This window comes from Elephas maximus, chromosome 13 (assembly GCF_024166365.1).
Source record: "Elephas maximus indicus isolate mEleMax1 chromosome 13, mEleMax1 primary haplotype, whole genome shotgun sequence".
Classification (NCBI taxonomy): domain Eukaryota; kingdom Metazoa; phylum Chordata; class Mammalia; order Proboscidea; family Elephantidae; genus Elephas; species Elephas maximus.
In genome coordinates this window covers 76,581,930-76,605,017 of record NC_064831.1, presented here as the reverse complement: position 1 = coordinate 76,605,017, position 23,088 = coordinate 76,581,930, and the positions used below count along the sequence as shown (strand labels likewise).

General features: G+C 42.4%; 1 protein-coding gene across 1 annotated transcript in view; it reads left to right on the top strand.

Moving 5' to 3' along the window:
* The window catches only part of ABHD2 (abhydrolase domain containing 2, acylglycerol lipase), a 120,694-nt gene that overhangs the window by 27,255 nt on the left and 70,351 nt on the right, over window positions 1–23,088 (top strand). Inside the window, exons 2-3 of the mRNA XM_049905374.1 lie at window positions 6,605–6,704; window positions 10,832–11,032. Of these exons, the coding sequence (XP_049761331.1) occupies window positions 10,839–11,032 (194 nt within the window). The 5' untranslated portion in view covers window positions 6,605–6,704; window positions 10,832–10,838. The remainder of the gene's footprint in view (window positions 1–6,604; window positions 6,705–10,831; window positions 11,033–23,088) is intronic.

Genomic DNA, 23,088 nt, shown 5'->3' with positions numbered 1-23,088 from the left:
TGACATGCTTTCTGGGGGTAAGAGCACAATAAATGGTAGCTCTCTTTCCATTTTGGAGAACTATAGGTCTTGACTGGGTTTCCCCTTGACCCTGACGGTCAGAAAGCTCAGATGCATTGTAAGGTTAACCACATACATATTTGTTGTATATGCTGGCATATGTATTTTCCTATTTCTCATCAGAGTTTTTTTTTTTTTAATCTTAAATCTTGTTAGTTGGCTGTTTTAAAGCTTTTGTTATAATGACAGAAAATACGAAATGATCATTATGAATTTTGGAAAACAGAAAAAAAATTGTCAGTACTCATAACCTAACAATTGAAGCATCCATAAAGATTTAGGGGAAAAAATCCACTTGCTGTAGAGTCGATTCCAACTCATAGGAACCGCATGTGTGTCAGACTAGAGCTATGCTCCATAGGGTTTTCAGTGACTGAATTTTTGGAAGCAGTTCACAGGCCTTTCTTCCAAGGCGCCTCTGGGTAGACTTGAACCACCTTTTAGTTAGCAGCCAAGTGTGTTAATCATTTGCACCATGTAGGGACTCTCCATAAAGATTTAGGTATATAGTGTTTATTTGTATCGTTAGAAATTTTAGACTAAAAGAGTCTACAAATAGCAGTGAATTAAACACACAGGGTTTATTTTCTCATGTAGAAGAAATCCTGAGGTAGGCAGTCTAGGTCTGATATGGTGACTCCATTAAATCATCAGGGACCCAGACTTCTGTCTTTCTACTCTCTTGTTCTCTTAATATGGCTTCTAGAGGAACCTCAAGGTCACTTCATGGCCCAAGATGACTGTTGGAGTTGGGAAGGGAAAAGGTCAGAAGAAGGGCTAACTCCCTGTATTTTAAGGAAAGCCTCAGTGAGATGGATTGACACAGTGGCTACAACAATGGGCTCAAAATAGTGATTGTAAGGATGGCACAAGACCAGGCAGTATTTTGTTCTGTTGTACATTGGGTTGCTATGAGTCAGAACCAACTCAACAGCATCTGTCTCAGTCATCTAGTGCTGCTGTAACAGAAATACCACAAGTGGATGGCTTTAACAAAGAGAAATTTATTTTCTCACAGTCTGGTAGGCTGGAAGTCCAAATTCAGGGTGTCAGCTCCAGGGGAAGGCTTTCTCTGTTGGCGCAGGAGGAAGGTCCTTGTCATCAATCTTCTCTTGGACTAGGAGCTTCTCCTCGCAGGAACCCCAGGTCCAAAGGATGCACTCTGGTCCTTGTACTGCTTCCTTGGTGGTATGAGGCCCCCACTCTCTGCTTGCTTCCCTTTCCTTTTATCTCTTGTAAGATAAAAGGTGGTGCAGGCCACACTTCAGGGAAACTCCCTTTACATTGGATCAAGGATGTGACCTTAGTAAGGGTGTTACAATCCCACCCTAATCCTCTTTAATATAAAATTACAATCACAAAATGGAAGACAACCACACAATACTGGAAATCATGGCCTAACCAAGTTGACACAAATTTTGGGGGGACACAATTCAATCCATGACATTCCACACTTTGGCCCCCAAGAATTCATGTCCTTGCTACACGTAAGATACATTCACCCCATCATATCATAGCAAAAGCCTTAAATCAACTCCAAGTCCAAAATCCAAAACTTCCTCTTGCTCTGTGAAATCTAGAATACAAGTTATCTGCTTCCAAAGTACAATGGTGGAACAGGTACAAGCTAGACATTTCCATTACAGATGGGAGAAATTGCAGGGAAAGAAGGGATAACAGGCACCAAGCAAGTCAGCAGAACACATTACATCAGCCCTCAAGTCTTGAAAATAATCCTCTGTTCTCTGAGACAATTTACACAGTGGTCCTTCCCTCCAGACTCTAAATATTGCCACACATTCCGGATTCTGAGTGGAGGCCCTTCAGCCGTGGGCTTTGGCTCCACCTTCCAGGCCTACTGGGAAGGTAACTCTGCTCCCTTGGTTTTAGGCGCACCCTTCTCCTAGTCCATCTGAGTGGCATCTCCACCCTTAAAAACACCAGAGGCCATGGCTCTACCCTTTGAGACCCCAGAGGTCGATGCTATACCTTTTGAGACTGAGGCAGCTCGGCTTCCTATGTTTCTTGTCTCTTCAGCTTCTGCTTCCTGTTTACTTGGCCTCTCAGCCCTCAGGCCTCACGCCTGCATCGGCCCTGCTGGGGCAAGTGTTCCAAAGCTCTGTAGCTCTACTGATAAGTGCCTGGAGGTACCCTACTCCGCTAGGAAGCCTCCTGTGCATAGACACTCAGCTGTCTTGCTCCGTGGGTCAGCTCCAGCACTGTCTGGAGCTGGTCTCTTTTGTTCTTCTGCTGCTGGTTTGCTGCTGCTACTGGTCCTCTGCTGCCATTTCTCACCATCTGTGCCTTCTGCAGTATTAACAGTTCTCCTCAGTTCCTTCTGAATCTTCTATCCATTCACAGTTTCAAAACCGCTTCCACATTTTAGGTATCTGTTAGAGCAGTACCCCACTCTCTCTGTACCAAATTCTGTTGTAGTCATCTAGTGCTGTTATAACACAAATACCACAAAGGGATGGCTTTAACAAAGAGAAATTTATTCTCCCACAGTCTAGTAGGCTGGAAGTCGAAATCCAGGGTGTCAGCTCCATTGGAAGGCTTTCTCTGACGGTTCTAGAGGAAGGTGCTTGTCTTCAATCTTCCCCTGGACTAGGAGCTTCTTGGTGCAGGAACCTGGGTCCAGAGAACACGCTCTGCTCCTGGCACTGCTTTCTTGGTGATATGAGGTCCCCACTCTTGGCTTGCTTCCTTTCCTTTTATCTCTTGTAAGATAAAAGGTGGTGCAGACCACACTCCAGGGAAACTCCCTTGACATTGGATCAAGGCTGTGACCTTAGTAAGGGTGTTACAATCCCACCCTAACCCTCCTTAACATAAAATTACAATCACAAAATGGAGGAAACCGCACAGTACTGAGAATCATAGCCTAACTAAGTTGATACATAGTTTTGGGGGACACAGTTCAATCCATGACAGCATCTAACAACATCCAGAAATCAGACTAACCCCTCCAAAACTGACCACAGACTAGTCACATGGACTTACCTAGCTGCAAGGGAGGCTGGGCCACGTAGTTTTTTCACCTGGACACATTTCTTTTATTAAGAAAAAAGGAGAGACTTAATATTGGGAAAAAATTAGCAGTCTGATTTCTGTATCTTTATGCATATATATTCAGTGAGGGTGTTTGCGCTAAAGCCATTTTAAATAGTCTATGGAAAGAGTCAAGGTGTAGATAAACATCAGCTTAAACATAATAAATAAAATCTACATCTCGTCGGGTAGATCTTGGCCAATCAGAGAATATTAGAAAGCTGCGCTAACCTGCATTTTATTGACTATGCAAATGCATTTGACTGTGTGGATCCTAACAAATTATGAATAACATTGCAAAGAATGAGGATTCCAGAACACTTAATTGTACTCATGAGGAACCTGTACATAGACCAAGAGGCAGTCTTTCGAACAGAACAAGGGGATACTACATGATTTAAAATCAGAAAAGGTGTGTGTCAGGGCTGTATCCTTTTACCATGCTTTTTCAATTAGATGCTGAGCAAATAATCCAAGAAGCGGGACTGTACAAAGAAGAATGGGGCATCAGGATTGGAAGAAGACTCATTAACAACCTGTGACATGCCGATGACACAACGTTGCTTGCTGAAAGCAAAGAGGACTTGAAGCACTTCCTAATGAAGATCAAAGACCACAGCCTTCAGTATGGATAGCACCTCAACATAAAACAAAAATCCTCACAACTGGACCAATAAGCAACATTATGATAAATGGATAAAAGATTGAAGTTGTCAAGGATTTCATTTTACTTGAGTCCACAATCAGCACCCATGGAAGCAGCAGTCAAGAAGTCAAACAACATATTGCATTGGTCAAATCTGCTACAAAAGACCTCTTTAAAGTGTTTCAAAGCAAAGATGCCACTTTGAGGACTGAAGTATGCCTGACCCAAGCCATGATATTTTCAGTCACCTCATATGCATGTGAAAGCTGGACAGTGAATAAGGAAGACCAAAGAAGAATTAATGCCTTTGAATTATGATGTTGGCAAAGAATACTGAATAAACGGTGGACCGCCAGGAGAAAAAAAAAAAATCTGTCTTGGAAGAAGTACAGTCAGAATGCTTCTTAGAAGTGAGAATGGTGAGACTTCGTCTCACGTACTTTGGACATGTTATCAGGAGGGACCAGTCCCTGGAGAAGGACATCATGCTTCGTAAAGTAGAGGGTCAGTGGAAGAGAGAAAGACCCTCAACGAGATGGATTAACACAGTGGCTGCAAAGATGAGCTCAAACATAGCAACGATTGTAAGGATGGCGCAGGACCAGGCAGTGTTTCATGTTGATGTACATATGGTCGTTATGAGTAGGAATCGATTCAATGGCACCTAACAACATCTTGTTATTGTATTGGCTTTGCCACTCTGCCTTTCTGTAATTTTTCAGTGAATGTACCATTTATATACATACTGATAGTGTGTATTTTTTAATATTCAGTCATTACAGACTTACCCAGAGCTAGAACGGCCCTACCTTAGACAAGTTTCTCCAAGCGTTGCATATATCCGATGCCTACAGGGACCCTTCAGGCACCATAAATGATTAAAGTGGGCCAGGGTCAGTGTTGGGAACTATAATAGAGAGTGGTGGGGACTGTAGCGTCCTGGAGAGAGCCTGCCCTGTCTAAAGGGGGTAGCCACCACTTACCTGCATTCATTGTTGCCATGTGGGACTGCTGGCTCAGTGTTGCTAGATATTCAGATTTTTTTTTTTCTCCAAGAGAATCCAGAAATCTAGATTTTTATCTGAAATCCAGAGTGTATAACTTGGCGACTAATTAATTCAATTAAAACAAAATAAACAACAAAAAAAACCCCAAACTTCTTGCCATTGAAGATTCCAACTCATTGACAGCCTATAGGACAGAGTAGAACTGCCCCATAGGGTTTCCAGGGCTGTAATCTTGACGAAGTGGCTGGTGGGTTCTTACCGCCGACGTTTCGGTTAGCAGCCAAACACTTAACCACTGCACCACCAGGGTGCTGTCCAAATGTAACACCAACCCATGGGCTGCCAGTTCAGAATCTTTGATCTGGTCTACCCCTTGTTTTTCAGTTGACAGTGAAGCCCTGGAAAGGTCAAATGGCTTGCGGTTGTGGCTCGAGACTTTGTCAGTCTACACCTCAGCAAATCCTGGTGCTCCATAGTTAATTTGTCCAGAATATGAAGAGATAATAAAAATTTGAAGTTGAAAAAGACTACTCTGAAGGGCCGTTGATTTTCATTTTCTTCTTAAATTATTTTTTGATGTGGAGAAAATTGAGCTTGGATCCCAGTTCTAGTTTTCTAGCTGTGTGACTTTAGATAAGGCTCGAGTGTCTCATTTTGAGTACTTTGTGTTTACTGTACCATCCATTTTCTTTCTCTCCTACCTTTCTCTCTCTACTTTTCCGGCTTTTGAGTAGCATAACGTGGTGGTTAAGAGGAAGGTCTAGAGCCAGATTGCCAAAACCAAACCAAGCCCAGTGCCATCAAGTCGATTCTGACTCGTAGCGACCCTGTAGGACAGAGTAGAACTGCCCCATAGAGTTTCCAAGGAGCGCCTGGCAGATTCAAACTGCCGACCCTTTGGTTAGCAGCTGTAGCACTTAACCACTACGCCACCAGGGTTTCCAGAGCCAGATTGCCAGGGTTCCAATTGTGCCTTCTCTATTAGCTGTGTGACCTTGGGCAAGTTACTTAAGGTTTCTATGCCCCAGTTTCCTCATCGATAAGAAAAGGGTAATCATAGTACCTGCTCCATATGGTTGTGATAAGAATTAGCTGAGCTAGTATGTATAAAGTATGAAGAACAGTGCTAGGCACATACAGAGTGGTATGTAAATATTGGCTGTTTTTCCCCCATGTTCTTTTTTTTGTTTCCTCTGCCGCTTTGAGACCATAGATCTTTTAGTGGGCTTCTCCAGCGGGCCTGGCTCTGACTTCACATCTCGCAGTGAGCACTTTTAGCTCCCGGTGCCCTTCTGCAGCCAACATCCAGCCCCCTATCTGGACCCAAACCCTGCAGGCCATGACACAGCCCTCGATTCTGTTCCGTATCTGATACCTTGTTTTTGAGCTCAGCTGTGCCGTTTAAATTTTCTGGAGTCTGTTTTTTCTGTCATTGCTGTATGTTGGGAAGAGAAGGCATGAATCAACTGACTGTTCCAGTTTGGCTTAAAGCCTCGCTAAGCTATTTCATAGGTCGCATAGGGATGATATCTGCCCCGTTAGCATTTCTGAGGGCTGTATTATGAGGTAAAGAGTAAACATGGTATGAGTTTGCTTTAGCCAGAGTTATGCACACAGCAGATATCTTGTCCTGGAGACCGGAGAAAGCCTATCATTCTGGGATTTACAAACCTCGCAGCTTTGTTAAAATGGTTATTTGTCCAAGAGTATGGGCTTTGTGTTAATTGAAAGAAATTGTCTTTTTCCCTAAAGACTATGCATAAACAGAAACTAAGACTGTGCTTAGCTTTAGTTTAAATTGCTTCTTTCTTACTCTTTAAAACATCATCATCTGTTTCAGGTTTTAGGTTATTGGAATAAGAGATCAGACCTGACCAGCCCAGCCAAACAACTCCTCGAGGATAATTAATACTCACAGTAGAGAGCAACAAGTGAAATAGGTATGTATTGCTAAGACTCTTAGTTTTGCTTTTTCTGTCTGCCTCCCCTCATGTCAGTGAGTAGTGAGGAGATGTGGGAAGGGAAGGACTTGTTGGTGTATTTATTTTTGTTTAATAAGTCTATTCCAGACCAACAAGGAAACTGGTCAGGCCACCTGCTGCATTGCCCAGTTCTCTTTCCAACAAAGGGGACAAGGAAGAACTTCTATTTCAGTTCCAGGTTATCAGCATCATAGTCAGAGAAACTGGAATTTCTGCTGGATTTTTAGAAAATCTGTATTACCAAGCTGCATCGTTGTGGATATTTGTGCAAAATTGGTTTGACTGGCACAGGCAGCAGGGCTGTGACCGGTGAGGAGCGAGAGCCACAGGTTCAGCCCTGGAGTGCCTTTTAGTACAGTGCTGTGTGTCTTTTAGGTACAGATCTCTTTGAGAATCTGATTAAAGCTGTGAACCCTCTCCCCAGAAAATGTAAGTATGCGAACAGTTTTGCATTTGATTTCAGAGTATTTCTGATCCCCAGATTCCATAGGGGATCCATAGACCCCAAGTCAAGAATCCTTATTTTACGGATTTATAGATAGCCTTCAGGAGACATGGCCCCAGGAGTGACGTGATACATCAGAAATTAAGTTTTAAGGAGAATGTCAGCTTATAAAAGTGCAAGGATGAAACAGCTGAGAGTGTATCCCGAGGTTCAGCCTTGATTCAAAATTGGGTCAAATAAATTTTTGGTGAAAATATACACAACGAAACATACACCCATTCAACAGTTTTTACATGAGCAGTTCCGTGACAAAGGTTACATACTTCACATTGTGTCACCGTTCTCACTGTCTCTACCCATATTGTTTCAACACATTAACTTAGACTCTCTGACCCCTGAAGTTCTCATCTGTGCTTTAGAGTTAGTTACTCTTGTCAATTTGATCTCATTTGGATAATTCTTTAAAAGAGTGCATGCAGTGCTCAAGGCAAATATTCTTTATTAATTGAGCAAAACTGTTTAGTTTAAAAATTACTTCATAGCATAGTATTGGTTTAACGTTTAAAAATTGTTTCCAGGCAGTAGATTCGGGGGTTTACCTAGTCTCAGTAGATCCAGTAAGTCTGGTTTCCATGAGAATTTGAAATTCTGTTCTACATTTTTCCTCCTTTTGATCAACAGCCATTTATTAGATCCTCAATCAAAACGTTCAGTAATGGTAGCCAGGTACCATCCATTTTTTCTGGTCTGATGGCAAAGGAGACAGTATTTCATGGAGGCAGTTAGATGTGGTCCATTTCCGTCCCTGATTCCAGGGTCTCCTTCTTCCCCTGTTGCTCCAGGCAGATAGAGTCCAGTTGTTGTATCTTGGGTGGCCGCTCACAAGCTTTTAAGACCCCAGGCACTACTCACTGAAGTAGGAGGTAGAACAGAGACTCTAAAGGCATTAGGCCAACTGGCTGGATAGAAAATTGGGTCAGATAAATTTTTAAATATTCTGTTTTTGTCTCCATGGTGGAAAGCTGATTAAGGAGCCATGATTGTTGATTTTCTTCCCTCACTGAGTGGGGAACTCCCTGCCAAAGATGGTCTGCTTTGTTGGGGCTTGTATTTGCCAAAGTCACCTTGACTTTAGAAAAAGTTTCTGCGTCCCCTCTGGCCTTGCTTGTAGGGCTTGGAGGGTTCACTTGGTTATGCCCAAACATGTTGTGTTAGAGATCGTTCTCTCCTGCCTCTTCTCTCTCCACCATTGACCCCAGAGTTCCCGTGATGATCCTTTTTAACAGAGGCTACTTGAAACTATTCCAGGGGAAGCTGTTGCCACAGCTACTGTGACGGTTATCAGTTTCTTCTTTTTGTTAGTTTGTGCTTTTCCTGATTTTTGAGGTAGCAGCTGATGTTCTGTTTTTCTGCCCAGCAGCAAGGAAAATGCGGGGTTCTTGTTGCTGTGGCTTTTGTTGTTATTGATGTTTAGTTGTGTGTGTGTGATGTATGTGTGTGTGTGTGATGTATGTGTGTGTGTGGCGTATGTGTGTGTGATATAAGTGTGTGTGATGTGTGATGCATGTGTGTGATGTATGTGTGATGTGTGTGTGATGCATGTGTGTGATGTATGTGTGAGATGTGTGCGTGTGATGTATGTGTGTGTATGATGTGTGTGTGATGTGTGTGATATGTGTGTGCAATATGTGATGTATGTGTGTGATGCATGTGTGTGTGATGTGTGTGATGTATGATGTCTGTGTGAAGTGTGTGTGAAGTGTGTGTGATGTATGTGTGTGTGATGTGTGTGATATATGTGTGTGTGATGTATGTGTGCATGTGTGTGATGCATATGTGTGTGATGTATGTGTGTGATGTGTGATGCATGTGTGTGATGTATGTGTGTGATGTGTGTGTGATGTGTGATGTATGTGTGTGGTGTGTGTGTGATGTGTGTGATGTGTGTGTGTGATGTGTGTGTGAGATGTGTGTGCAATATGATGTATGTATGTGTGATGCATGTGTGTGTGATGTGTGTGATGTGTGATGTCTGTGTGAAGTGTGTGTGAAGTGTGTGTGATGTATGTGTGTGATGTGTGATGTGTGTGATATATGTGTGTGTGATGTATGTGTGCATGTGTGTGATGCATATGTGTGTGATGTGTGTGATGTATGTGTGTGATGTGTGATGCATGTGTGTGATGTATGTGTGTGATGTGTGTGTGATGTGTGATGTATGTGTGTGTGGTGTGTGTGATGTGTGTGATGTGTGTGTGAGATGTGTGATGTGTGTGTGATGTGTGTGCATGATGTATGAGTGTGATGTGTGTGTGCATGGTGCATGTGTGTGCATGATGCATGTGTGCATGATGTATGTGTGTGCGTGATGTATGTGTGTGTGGTGTGTGATGCAGGTGTGTGTGTGATGTATGTGTGTGATGTATGTGTGTGTGTGTGGTGTGTGTGTGTGATGTATGTGTGTAAGGTAAAGATACTCAAAAGATGGAATATTAAGAGAGTTTGGGAAAAGCCAGATACACATATATATTTTTTCTTCTCCAGTTTTTAATTTTGGTCCCATTTCGGACCAATGGCTATAGGCGATTGTCCTCTGTGGGAGGGCAGAGAAACCTGGCGGAGCTCCATTTCTCACTCCCTGGAACCCCAGGAATTAGGACCACTGTGATCTGGCCTGGAGTCTGCTGCTGTGAGCAGATGGCTGAGAAGTCAGGCAGAGGTGGTTTCATCTCAGCCTGTGTCTGAGTTATCTGGTGCTGCTATAACAGAAATACCACAACCAGGTGGCTTTAACCAACAGAAAGTGATTTCCTTACACTTTAGGAGGCTCGAAGTCCAAATTCAGGGCGCCAGCTCTAGGAGAAGGCTTTTTCTCTTTGTTGGTTTTAGAAAAAGGTTCTTGTCTCTTCTGAGCTTCTGCTCCTGAGCAATCTCCTTGTGACTTGGCATCTCTCTTCCCCCATCTCTGCTTCCTTACTTGCTTGTTTAATCTCTTTTATATCTCAAAAGAGGTTGACTCAAGACACACCACACACTAATCCTGCCTCATTAATATAACAAGGACAGCCCACTCCCAAATGGGATTATGACCACAGGCAGAGGTAAGGGTTTACAACATAATTTGCCGGGGATGCAACTCAATCCATAACAACCTGTTAAGAAAATAGAGGGGTGTGGCCTCACAGGCAGTACAGCCACACCTGGTGGCAACACCAGTCCCATCTCATGTCTCTGTTCAAGGCTGTAAACACAGCACTTAGCACACACCTGGTGCACCAGGGCAGATCAAGTCTACAGAGAGATTTGAAAGTTGCCTGGACTTCTTTCTCCTTGTCTCTGTAGGATGTATTCACAGCACTTTTCAATTTGCTTATCTTAGAAACATTCATTAGATTGAAAAAAGAAAGCAACAGCCTACCCAGTTTATCATGCCCAGAACTGTGTGTTTATGATTTCAGGTATTGCCAGCCCACTGGCGGCTGTCAGACACTGATGGGACCTGCCTGGTGGACCCTGTGGATGCATCTGGACAATGACATGTCATTGCAGGCACTGGGTCGCGTGGCATGCCTATTTAGTATGGGTAGGCTCCCCGTTCCTCACTGTACTTGTGAGCCCAGACCTGTGCCTCTGTTCCCAGGATCAAGATGAATGCCATGCTGGAGACCCCTGAGCTCCCGGCCGTGTTTGACGGAGTGAAGCTGGCTGCGGTGGCTGCCGTGCTGTACGTCATTGTCCGGTGTTTGAACCTGAAGAGCCCCACAGCCCCACCTGAACTCTACTTCCAGGACTCGGCGCTCTCCCGCTTTCTGCTCAAGTCCTGTCCACTTCTGACCAAAGAGTGAGTAGACCTCATGGCCTCCATCTGCTGACCTGCTAATCTTTTGGCTTTGAGTGATGTTCAAAGCCCTCTCATGTTGTGTCCTTAAGGCGTCCATGTAAAATGGCGCCATTGGTGTTAAAATACCCACAGTTTCAATAGGAGTCTGGTGTTTGAATCCTGGAGGGTAGGAGAAAGAATCAGATCTTTGTTGCTTAGAAACGTCCCTTTTTCCACAGTGTAGTGTCATCATTCGTGACAGGGACTTACAGAAGCAATAGTCATTCTTAGGTGGATAAAAAAAAACTCAGAGAGTATTCTAGCCCTTTGTCAAATGTCCTGTTGCCAATTCTAGGCCAGAGAAACCATCCTTACCCAAAATAAGGAATAAGAAAAAAGCACAGACTAATTAGTTGAGTACTTGCCATCTGCTTTATTGAAAAACATACCAGAGGACCCACTTTGTACTAAGGGAATCCACTTAGTAAAATGTACTAAGAGAACCCACCTCAAGAGAATGCTGTCATTCTGAAGGAACCAGGCTTCCCTGTATAAGCCCCAAATATGTATTTTGGAAGTGGCAGGGTAAGTGCTGTTCCTGAGAGAGGAAACCTTAGTTGTAAAGTAAGGGAAATCCATGTTCCACTTCATACAGACTGTTCTCAAGAGATGCGTTGTTAACTTTTTCCCTGTTGATGCCTTCTGAGTAACTAGGTCTTCCTTCAGGGCTCAGGCCAAACCTCAGGCATGAAGCACTCCATAATCTCCTCAGTCTGAGTTCCTCACTTCTTTCTTATCATTATTGTCTCTCTCTGTTTGTACCCCTTAAAGCTAGCTTATGCCATCTTCCCTAGTGTGCCTCATAAGACCGAAGCTGCCTGGAGAACTATCTTGTTCAAACTGTGTTCCCTCAGCATGCGACTAACAAAGTTTCTGACGCTCAGTGGATAGTAACAGAAGCTTTTCCCTTCATCCTAATACAATCTCTTACTCCCTCTGTTGAAGGTTGGTGACCCTGATAGAATGATCGTCTCCTAAAAGCAGACAAATCCGCAACAACTGGTCATTGGCCAAGTGCCATCCATGCTCCCTCCTGGTGAAACCTAAATTAGGAGTGAGGTCAAGCTAGGATAAAGGTTCAGCTGATGCTTGCTTAGGACTTAGGTGTGGTTTAAAGGTAGTTATGAAGGGACAAGTTCCCAGAAACTGTTTACTTTTAAAACCTGTCCCTTTGACCATAAGACCAGCCCTTTTAGAGCATGTGAGAACATTACTTAAGCAGCTAAATTTCAAACACCCAAGCACTCTGATTTGAATATGACGAATGGTTTAAGGGCAAAAGGATTCACTTTTTTTTCCCTTCATCTTTTTTTCTTGTTATTATTGTGGTAAAATATATATGACAAAACAGTTGCCATTTTAACTGTTTTTAAGTGTACAATTCGTTGACATTAATCACATCCACCATGTTGTACAATCATCACTACTATCCATTTTCAAATGTTTTTCATCTCCTAAAGAGACACTGGAAACCCTGGTAGCATAGTGGTTAAGAGCCACGGCTGCTAACCAAAAGGTCGGTAGTTCGAATCCACCAGGCGCTCCTTGGAAACCCTGTGGGGCAATCCTACTCTGTTCTGTAGGGTCGCTATGAGTCGGAATTGACTTGATAGCAATGGGTAAAGAGACACTCAGCCCCAACTTAAGTCATCGCTCCTCCATCTTTTAACTAACATCTTATCTTTGATTTAGGTTCTAACTTTAGGAATAACTGTATCTTGCATTCATGTAGCTTATCTCCAAAATGTTTTCACGTTACTCTATTTCTTCCACGTTACTCCATTTTAAATTTGTTGAGTACCTCTCATATAAAACCCAGTTGCTGTTGATTCCATCCCAACTCATGGCAACCCCGTGTATGTACACTCTGCCATTTAATCCTTCTAACAACTTTGAGGTTGGATTCATTTTTCCTCATTTTAAGGGTGAGGAAACTAGAAGTTAACAGAGAGGGAAACTGAACCCAAGTCCATGACTCCAAAGTTAGTTCCCTTCTTACCCATGGGGAGGTGGACAGGGATTAGCATTTTCTCAGGGGGCAGGTGAGACAAGTGAGACAGAGAATTAAGGGGCCAGCCCACCATGTGAGTTAGCAGGACTGGGCCCAAGTGGTCTTCTGATTTCCACGTGACCGTTTTTATTTTACTCACTCTTTGTCAGAAGCCATCGTCCCTGATATTCTTTCTCTGTGTCACATTTCTGTAGCAGCCACCTATGTATTTAAATCTGAGGACAGGAAACAGTCTGTTAAGGGTAAAAAGTGCTTTTCCTGCGACTTGGAAGATTTTTTTCCTCAGAGGAAGCCTGTCTGCAGCCATCACAAACACCAGTCTAGGCTAGAAGGGTCTGTTAACCGATTTACAAAGAGCTGTTGGTGTCATTCAGCAACGCTATCTGAAAATAGCCAATTATTGTTATTATGACTTACGTGCGAATGAGAACATGTCCCTTCGCTGTTCTGGTGTAGGAAAACGTTGTTGAAAGGTGCACATGGGAAGCACGTTATGAGAGTAGGACTCCCCTCACCTCACTGTTAAGTCAGTTTTAGGAGCTATTTTAAGATAGTTTACCCAAAGATATGCTATAAATGAAATCTTTTAATGCCTGGGAGAACACTTTGCTTAGATGGGTTGATATAAATCTCTTCTTCACTTAGCAGCAGATCAGTATTTACCTAGTGATTCTTTTTGTTGTTGTTGTTCGCAAGAAATGTTTGCTTTTAGTAAAACAAGCAAACTAAAGTTCAGTCCAGAGTTGTGAGAGAGTCTAGATGACGTTACAAATGTCCATTTCTTATGAATAAAAAATGAATACATATTCGTTTATTAAAAACAAAAAAATAAAGAAGAGCACATAAAAATCTTCTATAATTCTCCTACCTAGAGATAAGCACTGTTACTGTCGTGGTGACCATCCTTGTGGTTTCTTTTCTTTTTCTTCTGGGTGTTCTTTCCCCCCCACAAAATTGGGATGACATATATTGTTTGGTAACCTGCTTTGATACTTAGATTACCACAGCCGTTGACCTAGCTGCTACATACCTCTTAACATTTGATTTTTGACAGCTTTAGAACAGAAGTCTGGCAACCATACAGATTTCCCAGTGGCCCTTGGCAGCTCTGGTATAGAGAAAGAGCCTTGAATTGAAATTTGGACTAGGATGCACACCTAGGTTTTCTACCTCCACACTTACCTCTAAACCTCTGGTCCTTGGTTTCCTTCTATGTGAAATGAAACGGGCAACTCTCCTACGTCGCCTTTCACTAACATCCTCAGATTCTAGTGCCACTGCTTTGTCAGCAAGCACAAGTGAGGTCGCCTTAGAGGACAGGCCCTGGGGGAGGAGGCCCTGACTACAGGGTAAGGGCAAGAATCTAAAGCAAAAAGGTTGTCTTCTATATCTGCCCTCTCCTGACTATTCCTACCCTTATGCTCTAGGACAGGCTGGCACTGTTCACTTGGGCTTTTTTTTTTTTTTTTTTTGAGTGCTTTATTGACCTATAATTTGCATCCAGTAAAAAGCGGAAATCTTGTATACAGCTCAGGACCTTTTACCTGTTTTTACACTCTGTGCTGTGTTCATTTTCTCACCCAGTCTTGTTTTATGGGAGCCTACGTCTGTGTCTTTTCCCCGTCGCTAAAGTATATATACCGCAAACTAAGAGCCGTACACTCAAAGAGGCAGAATAGACGCCCGGGCAGTTCCAGATCTTACATATTCTGCCTTTCTGTCTTTTGCTTTCCATAAACAGACACAGGTGACAGATGTTTCCATTTTGGCAAATGCTACATGTGTGCAAGACAAGCCACACCATTTCCAGCTTACACAATCAGTGTGGTTCAGAGGGGCTCCAGAGAATCAGGTGGACCTTTAGCCCTGACAGTTTTGTTCACCTGGGAAGTCTCTAACCTGTCTCTGGAACAAGATGGGTTGTTTTTTTGGTCTTAAAATTAAGTTGGGGCAGCCCAGGGTATACGCTTTATGGCAGTTAGCAGCCTCCGCCCTTCCCCACGGGCCTGTCACTAGGTCCCTATCAGAAAGTGAAGGGAGGCAGCAGGTGCCTCATCTCTGAAAGTCTGCTGTTAAAATGTCTCTAATCGCCTTGTGGGAAGCCAGGCTGCTGCTGTTTCACTCATTAGCAGGTTTGTCAGTGTGGGTCGTGGCGTAGCGAGAGATGAAAGCATTTAGGAAAAGCGTGATGGAGTGCTCAGCTAATAGACAAGCCTGAGAACAGAGAGCTGAGGTGTTTTCATTAGATGCAAGAGACACTGAGGAGCCCCTGCAGGGTCCTGAGAAGGGGAGGAACATGATCAAAACCACAGCCACATGTCTATGGGTCCTTTCTTCCCAAGAGATAAAAATGTAATTGGTTTCTTCTGCAGCCAGCTGTCACCTGTATTAATAAGAACCGAGTGTTGTTGTTCCCTGTGGGTCTGAGAGGTACCTGAAACTTAGAGGTGAGGTTTGCCCACATTCCAACATCAAGCCAGAAAGAAGAGTTGACTCACCTATGCCATGGTGCCCTCCCTGTGCTTTTCTCTTTGAAGCTGCTTAAGATAGTCATCAGAGGATGGCAGACACCCCAAGGCCTTTCTATAGAGTGTAATGGACCTGTCTTCAGTGGCTTTCCCATGACTCTCCTCTCTCGCCAGAGTATAAGCTCTGAACAAGAATCCTATTGAAATGTTGTTCTCATCATAATTAGTCCATATCTTGAATTTCCTGTCAGTAGTCATCCACTGGACTTGGTTCATGACTGAGTTCTCTAAGTCTCAATTGTTGGGAGGGATTAAAAAAAGATCATTTAAAAAAAAAAAACTTGTTCATTGTAGAAACGTTCTAGAGCCACTTTTTTCCATTGGTTTCTGCACAGCTATGCTTCCTAATTATTTCTGATAAGGCAGAGGAAATCTACTTTCTTTCTTTTCCTTTCTCAAATAATACCACCTCCCTCTCATTGCTGTCATACATATTTACTTCCTAACAGGAAACATTCATTTCTCTTTTTATCTAACCCAAATAAAAGCCTGGTTCTATACATAAAAAATACTATATTTGTCATAGATGTGCAAGATACGCTGTTTTTGTCCTAGGGTACCAAAGAAGAAAGAGTCGTGGTGGCATAGTGGTTTAGCACTGGGCTGCTAACTGAAAGGTTGGCAATACAAACTCACCAGCTGCTCCACAGGAAAAAGATGTGGCAATATGCTGCTGTAAAGATGACAGCCTTGGAAACCCTGTGGGGCGGTTCTCCTCTTCCTGTAGGGCCACTATGAGTTGGAATTGACTCAACGGCAATGGGTTTGGTTTGGTTTGGTACCAAAGAAGTATTAAATAATTAGAAGTACCATACAGAAAAGCACCAAATCAAATCACTATGATAATGCAATATATGGGATTATTTTCCAGACATAAAGAGCACAGGACTTGGTATATAAACTCCCACTCCACTGCCATTTTCTCCCCTTGCCTCCTTTTATAAACCTTTTGTAAGGCTGTTTCTTGGCATTGACAGTGCCAAAGGGGAGGTTGGTTGGAGGCTTCAGTATGGACAATTGATGTTTTCTCAATCTTAAATAAGACACTCTGCAAATGGAGCTTCACACTCCCTTCCAGTCAGATTGCCACCCCTTCGCCCCTCCTAGGTAGAAATCCTAGAGCCAGCACAGCTTATTTATAAAGAGTTAAAGTTGAAAAGAATTTCGTTATCTTGGGCTTAAATTCCTTCTAATTCCTTCTTAGAGACATTCCAGATCAGATTTAGATCTTTTCCTCCTCGGCTGAACATTAGGGCTTTGTCCTTTTTATGGGATAAACTACTAATAGCCAAGAGCCTTAATTCCATTGACCTGATTTTATCCATTTTAAGAACTGTGCAAATATTCCCTTAGATGCTTGTGGTCAACTATTAAAAATTGCCTAGTGGATCTGTAGAGCCCTGATGCACTTATTATGTAGGTACCGAAACTTCAAAACACATTTGCCTGGAAGCTGGTATTGTAAGGGAGTTCTTGAAAGAAGAAAGACTATGAGTCATCCTTACTGAGACCAAGTATTCATGGTTAGCATGTATGAGGTCACATTTTCAAATCATTTTGTCTTGGCATTGCTTATGTTTCCGGTGAAATGGCCCAGGCCAAAACTGTCAAGGTGGGGAAGTTGAATTGCTGAACCTGGGATACTATCCTCTGTTACTGTGGTGACCAAACATCCTAGTTTGCATAAAACTGAGGGGTTTCCCAGGTTATGGGGCTTTCAGTGCTATAACTGGGGAGGTCCCAGACAAACGAGGATAAGTTGGTCATCCTGTCTATTATCTGCGGTCTTCTGCCATCAGTTAGTGAGGTTTTTATGAGTGGGTATGCACTTGGGTGTAGGTGTGCATACCCAGTGGCCAGTTTTAATTTAATTCTTGGATGTTACCTACCTGCACAATCTCTGCCCTGGCAGGTCACTTATTCAGGAGTTCAGCCAAGCCAGGAAGGAAAGGGCTGCCATCTTTGAGAACTCCTGTGTTGAATCAAGATGACCAATCTTAGTCTACTATGAAATTATCTACTTTCTCTAACCTAAATACAGTTTGTAGCTTCTTGTTAGAGACTCTGTGCCTTAGTACAGGAATTGTTCAAACCTGAAAGATCTAAAATATACAGAATCCAAAATATTCAAGGTTCTCTTGATTTTGTTCAGATGGAAGAAGGCTTATCTCTCCCAGCCATGTACACCTTAAAGCAGTTTCAATTTCTAAAACTTTATGACCAACCTAACCCAAAAGAGTGCCCTATAAATCATGACTGAGTTTATTTTTCAGGGCTCTACCGCGTCTTCAAAAAAAAGCTAAAACTGATGGTGTTAAATCCATCACATGTGGATGGGCAAGTGAACTTCCGCTCTGTGCGAGGACTGTCCTGGTGCTGAGTCCCCTTTGTCCCAGTTTTCCCCAGATTAGGCTCCAGGGCCCATCTTGGTCCACTAATCATCCTTTACTTAATTTTGCTTAAATGACTTTACTTAAATCTAATTTACTTTTATGGTCCTTCTTAATATGTAGTTGACTGAAAATTGCCCCAATACCCAAAAGCAGGAAATGGACCTCGTGTTCTAGAAAGTCTTAATATTTCAAAGTATAGCCAACTATTATCAGCATCACATATTTTATTGGTCCTGTGAATTCAGTGGTTACTAATTTTGATCCCAGTTTTTTTTTTTCTTTTGCTTTATAGTTTATTAGTAAAGTATAATTAAGACAGTAAATTGACTTTTAAAAAGTATTCTAGAGGGTGAATAAGTATGATTTCCAAATTCTCAGTGCACCATGTTCACCCAGTGGTGTGGAGAGTTAAGAGGTTAAGTGCGGTTTCTGCAGTACTGTCTGCTTCCAAAGCATCAGTGAGTGAAGCTTCAGTAGCGTCAAGAACACCTTCCATGCAAATGAAATGTGTTGGCGGGGTGGGAGGACCTGGCTTTAGGGTCAGAATTTATTAGACATATTTACTTGAGGAAAGCATTTTCCTTGGTTTGTAAGGAAACCTGCCCCTCCACGAAATTCTGAGAAGCTGTTACTCATATAGAAAGCTGTAGTCCTTTAATAACTGATTTTTCACGTGAATGAATGAGATGCCGTTCTTGTTGCCACCACAAATTCCTGACTGCTGGGCTGAGAAATGCCCTCTCCCAAAGGTTGCATACTCCCTTCAGAGCTCTTCATCTGCCCAAGGTGGCTGCCTGCAGCACAGCGTCATGGCGAGCCTAGAAATGAGTCAGCCATGGTGGCATCCTGTGAACCACCTTAAATCTCCACCCAGCTGTCAGCTGGGAATCATAGAGGGCTCCAGGTCAGTGTGGGTGTGTGGCATCAAGCCAGGCAACTTAATTTCTGAGGTAGCCAGTAAAAGAGCCTGTAATCCAGAGCATTTGTGAACCTGCCTCACCCAGAGGTCAGTGGTTGATTCAGAACCATCTGTGGCCTCCCAGGAAGGGAGGAGTCTGTGAGAAGCAGCAGGCTGTGTATTTTTCCATCTTTCTACTGGGTAATACTCCATTAGGAAACCCTGGTGGCGTAGTGTTTAAGTGCTATGGCTGCCAACCAAAGGCTCGGCAGTTCGAATTCTCCAGGCACTCCTTGGAAACTCTATGGGGCAGTTCTACTCTGTCCCATAGGGTCGCTATGAGTCGGAATCGACTCAATGGCACTGGGTTTGTTTTTTGTTGTTGTTGTTGTTGTTTTGGTAATAATCCATTGCCACACACCACCCTGACTTTCCCGTGACTTGAAATACCAGATTCTCTTGCTGACAAGAAACTGAACTGGTGTTTTCACCCAGATGACAAAAGCTTGAACAGTAAATTCCTATTAATATGTAGTGAGAAGTGCCATAAATGTTTTTAAATTTAAAATCTGCCAAGCCATAATAGTATGGACTTTTCTTTACTTGGTATTTAAATAAAGGAAGATTCTTCCCAGGGAATGTCTGTCTCTCTTTCTCTCTCTCTGTATACGTGTATATACTATTATATATTACATATAGTAGTATATAATACATGTACTTATTATTTATTTTAAAACGCTTAATATTTATTTTAAACATTTAAATATGTTTAATAACTTAATATTTATTTAAACATTTGTTTTTAAAATGTTTTAAAATAAGCATTTTTTAAAAATATTTTATTGAGTTTTTGGTGAAAGTTTACATAGCAAATTGCGTTCCCATTTAACAATTTCTAGACATATTGTTCAGTGACATTGGTTACATTTTCCACATTGTGTGGACAGTCTCATTACTTCCATTCCGGTTGTTCCGTTTCTATTATTCTTGCTCTCCTGTCCCCCTGACCTTCTCATCTTTGCTTTAGGGTAAATGTTGACTGTTTGGTCTCAGATAGATGACTGGGTTTGTTTTGTTTTGTTTTTTTAATATAAAAGAAGCGTAATACTCACAGTGATATTGTTTATTTTATGAGCCAATCTGTTATTTAGTTGGAAGGTGACCTCTGGGAGTAGTTTCAGTTCACAATTTAAAGGGTATCACAGGGCGATAGTCTTGGGGGGGGTTCCCCAGGTCTCTACCTGTCTAGTAAATCTGGCCTTTTTTTTTAAGATTTTGAATTTCATTCTACAATTTTCTTCCATTCTATCCGGGACCATCTATTGTGGCCCCTGTCAGATCGGTCAGTAGTAGTAGCCAGGCATCATCTAGTTCTTCTGGTCTCTGGGTAGATTAGGCCATGGTTTGTGTAGGCAATTGGTTCTATAGACTGGTTTCTTCTTTGGGTCTTTTAATTTTCTTCTTTCTCTTTTGTTACCGACAGGTAGATATCAATAGTTGTATCTTAGATGGCCACTTGCAAACTTTTAAGACTCCAGAAGCTACTTATCAAACTAGGATGTAGAACATGAACTTTATGGACTGTCAAAGCATATTTTTATTTTTATATAGCATATATAATATATATTCTGATATAGACTGATTTTGTATATATGTATACACACACAGATAGTTTCCACCTTGTGACAGGTTCCCGTCTAACAACTGTGTTCTAAGTCTGTACTGATGTAAGTCGAATACCTCATTTATTTATTTATTTTAGTTTCCGTTATTAATTGCCTTTTATTATCAGTATCTTTATAAATCCAATCTTTATTTGAATATAAACTAACAGATATGATGACATCAACAAATTACTCACCGCAACACTGTTTATAGTACATATTAAAAAAAAAAAGTACATATTAACTAAAAAAAAAAAACAAAAACAAAAAAACAAACAATTGTAGGTTCAGTTTGTCATACCTCAAATACATCAAGTCAGGGACTACATATACGTCTGTAGGGTTTCTATGTGTCAAAATCGACTCAATGGCAACGGGTTTGTTTTAATATAAACATTATATATAATATACTTAACCCAGTGCCGTCGAGTCGATTCCGACTCATAGCGACCCTGTAGGACAGAGTAGAACTGGCCCATGGAGTTTCCAAGGAGCGCCTGGCGGATTCGAACTGCTGACCCTTTGGTTAGCAGCCGTAGGACTAACCACTATGGCACCAGGGTTTCCGTATAATATACTTGCAATATAAAAATAAATACACATATATATTAAATCAGTGTACATACTGTGTGTGTGTGGGTGGTTGGGTGAATATGGTGTACAGATAGTGAACAGAACGGGAAGGGCAGGTTAGAAGCTAAATATTAATTGACTGATTTAATATATATATGTATGTGTGCCTATTTTTTATAGTAAACATATATAAATACATATAAAAATATGTTAAATCGGTCAATTAATATTTAGTAACCTCCTTTTCCATTCTGTTCACTAATTGTACACCTCACTCACCCACTCACCCGGACACACACGTAATACCTGGCACTTTTCTATCTCCAGACTTCTCCTATTTCTGCCTTCTCCATCAGAACTCTCCACACTCCTCAAAAAAAAAACCAAATGCATTGCCATTGAATCGATTCTGACTCCTAGCGACTCATAGGACAGAGCAGAACTGCCCCATAGGGTTTCCAAGGAGCGGCTGGTGGATTTCAACTGCCGAACTGTCGACCTTTTGGTTAGTAGCCATAGCTCTTGACCACTGTATCACCAGAATTTCCCCCACTCCTCAAGGCCCCCTCAAATTCCAACTCCTCTGGCATCCTCTGTCACCTCTCTTCTGTCCCGTTGGCACTAACCTAACATCAGGGGGTGTAAATGATATCCTTCCATGTGTGTCTCCCCCTTCACCACCCCCCATCTATAGTCTGAGAGACTTGAGGACAGGGACTATCTTAAAATTCTTCATATTCCCTATGGCTGCTTCTTCATGTAGTCAGTATGTACTAACCTTTGTAGATCGTTTAGGTAGGAGCATGTGTGCTTAAGTGTCAGAATGAGGAACTCAGGTAAGCGATAAAAGGTTAGAGGAAAATATTACTGTGGCAGCATGAATGATGAGGTCTTATGGGAGCCTGAGAGATTAATTGGCTTTGTATAGGTGGAACATTACAAGAGAAGGCACAGAGGTTGGTGTGAACAAATGCTGCTGGCAGAACACTGGCTTTGCTCCCTAAACCAGCGCTCTTGCCCGCCCACATTTGTCCTTTTCTCCTGTAGGCAAAGGTGTTGTAGGCCTTGCTGCTACTGACACATTTCCTTACTGTCCTTGCTTTGCTCTGACCCTACAACCACTCTGCTCCTGTCCCCCCAGTTCTATGAACCTTTGTTTGACTGGACTTTTCTTGCAGTTCTCAAGGACCTCCTTGGTGCTATTTGCATCACCTTTGGACCTGCCACCTGCTCTGCCCTTTGCTTTCTGTGCTCTTTGATTTTGTTTGCTAATAGGCTTCAGACCTTGTCACTGGCCTGGTCTCCACAATTACTGGCTAGCCAGCTCCTCACAAGGGCCCCTATGCCATGATTTGGTGTGACAAGAGCCTTCTGATTGTAGCAGACAGCCCCAGGTCTGTTGGAGAGGAAGACAGGCTCATATGGTCTCTCAAACTCCAGAAAGGAGGACTTTGGACTTTATCCTTGCAGCACAAGTGGCAAGGAAAGGGAAGAATGAGACAAGTTCCAGAGGCCTTTCAAGGTAGAACCAATAGGTGTTGGCAGATAATGAAATGACTTTGGGCATGACAGGAAAAGGCTGAATCACAGATATTGGCAGGATTTCTGGGCAGTTGCAAGAAGACTGAGGAAACTGCTTTCTCAGGAAAAGTAGTTTGAGGCATGTCTTTGGGATGTGCACCTGGGCAGATGCAAACATGGCAATAGAACTTAGATGTGAACTCAAGCTCAGAGATGCAAATTCGAGATTAGCTGTAGGTAGGGGAAGTGAGGGAGAGACACTGAGAACAAATGGCGAGGCAGGTCCCCCATTAGGGCAGCCAGAAGAGCCAGGAAATGAGACAGAGGGAGGCAGTAAGAAAGGTAGGAGGAAAACCAGGAACTTCCAGTGTCATGAAACATTGAAGGAAAAGGTGTAAGAAACCACAGAAAGTCAGGAAAAAAGAGCAC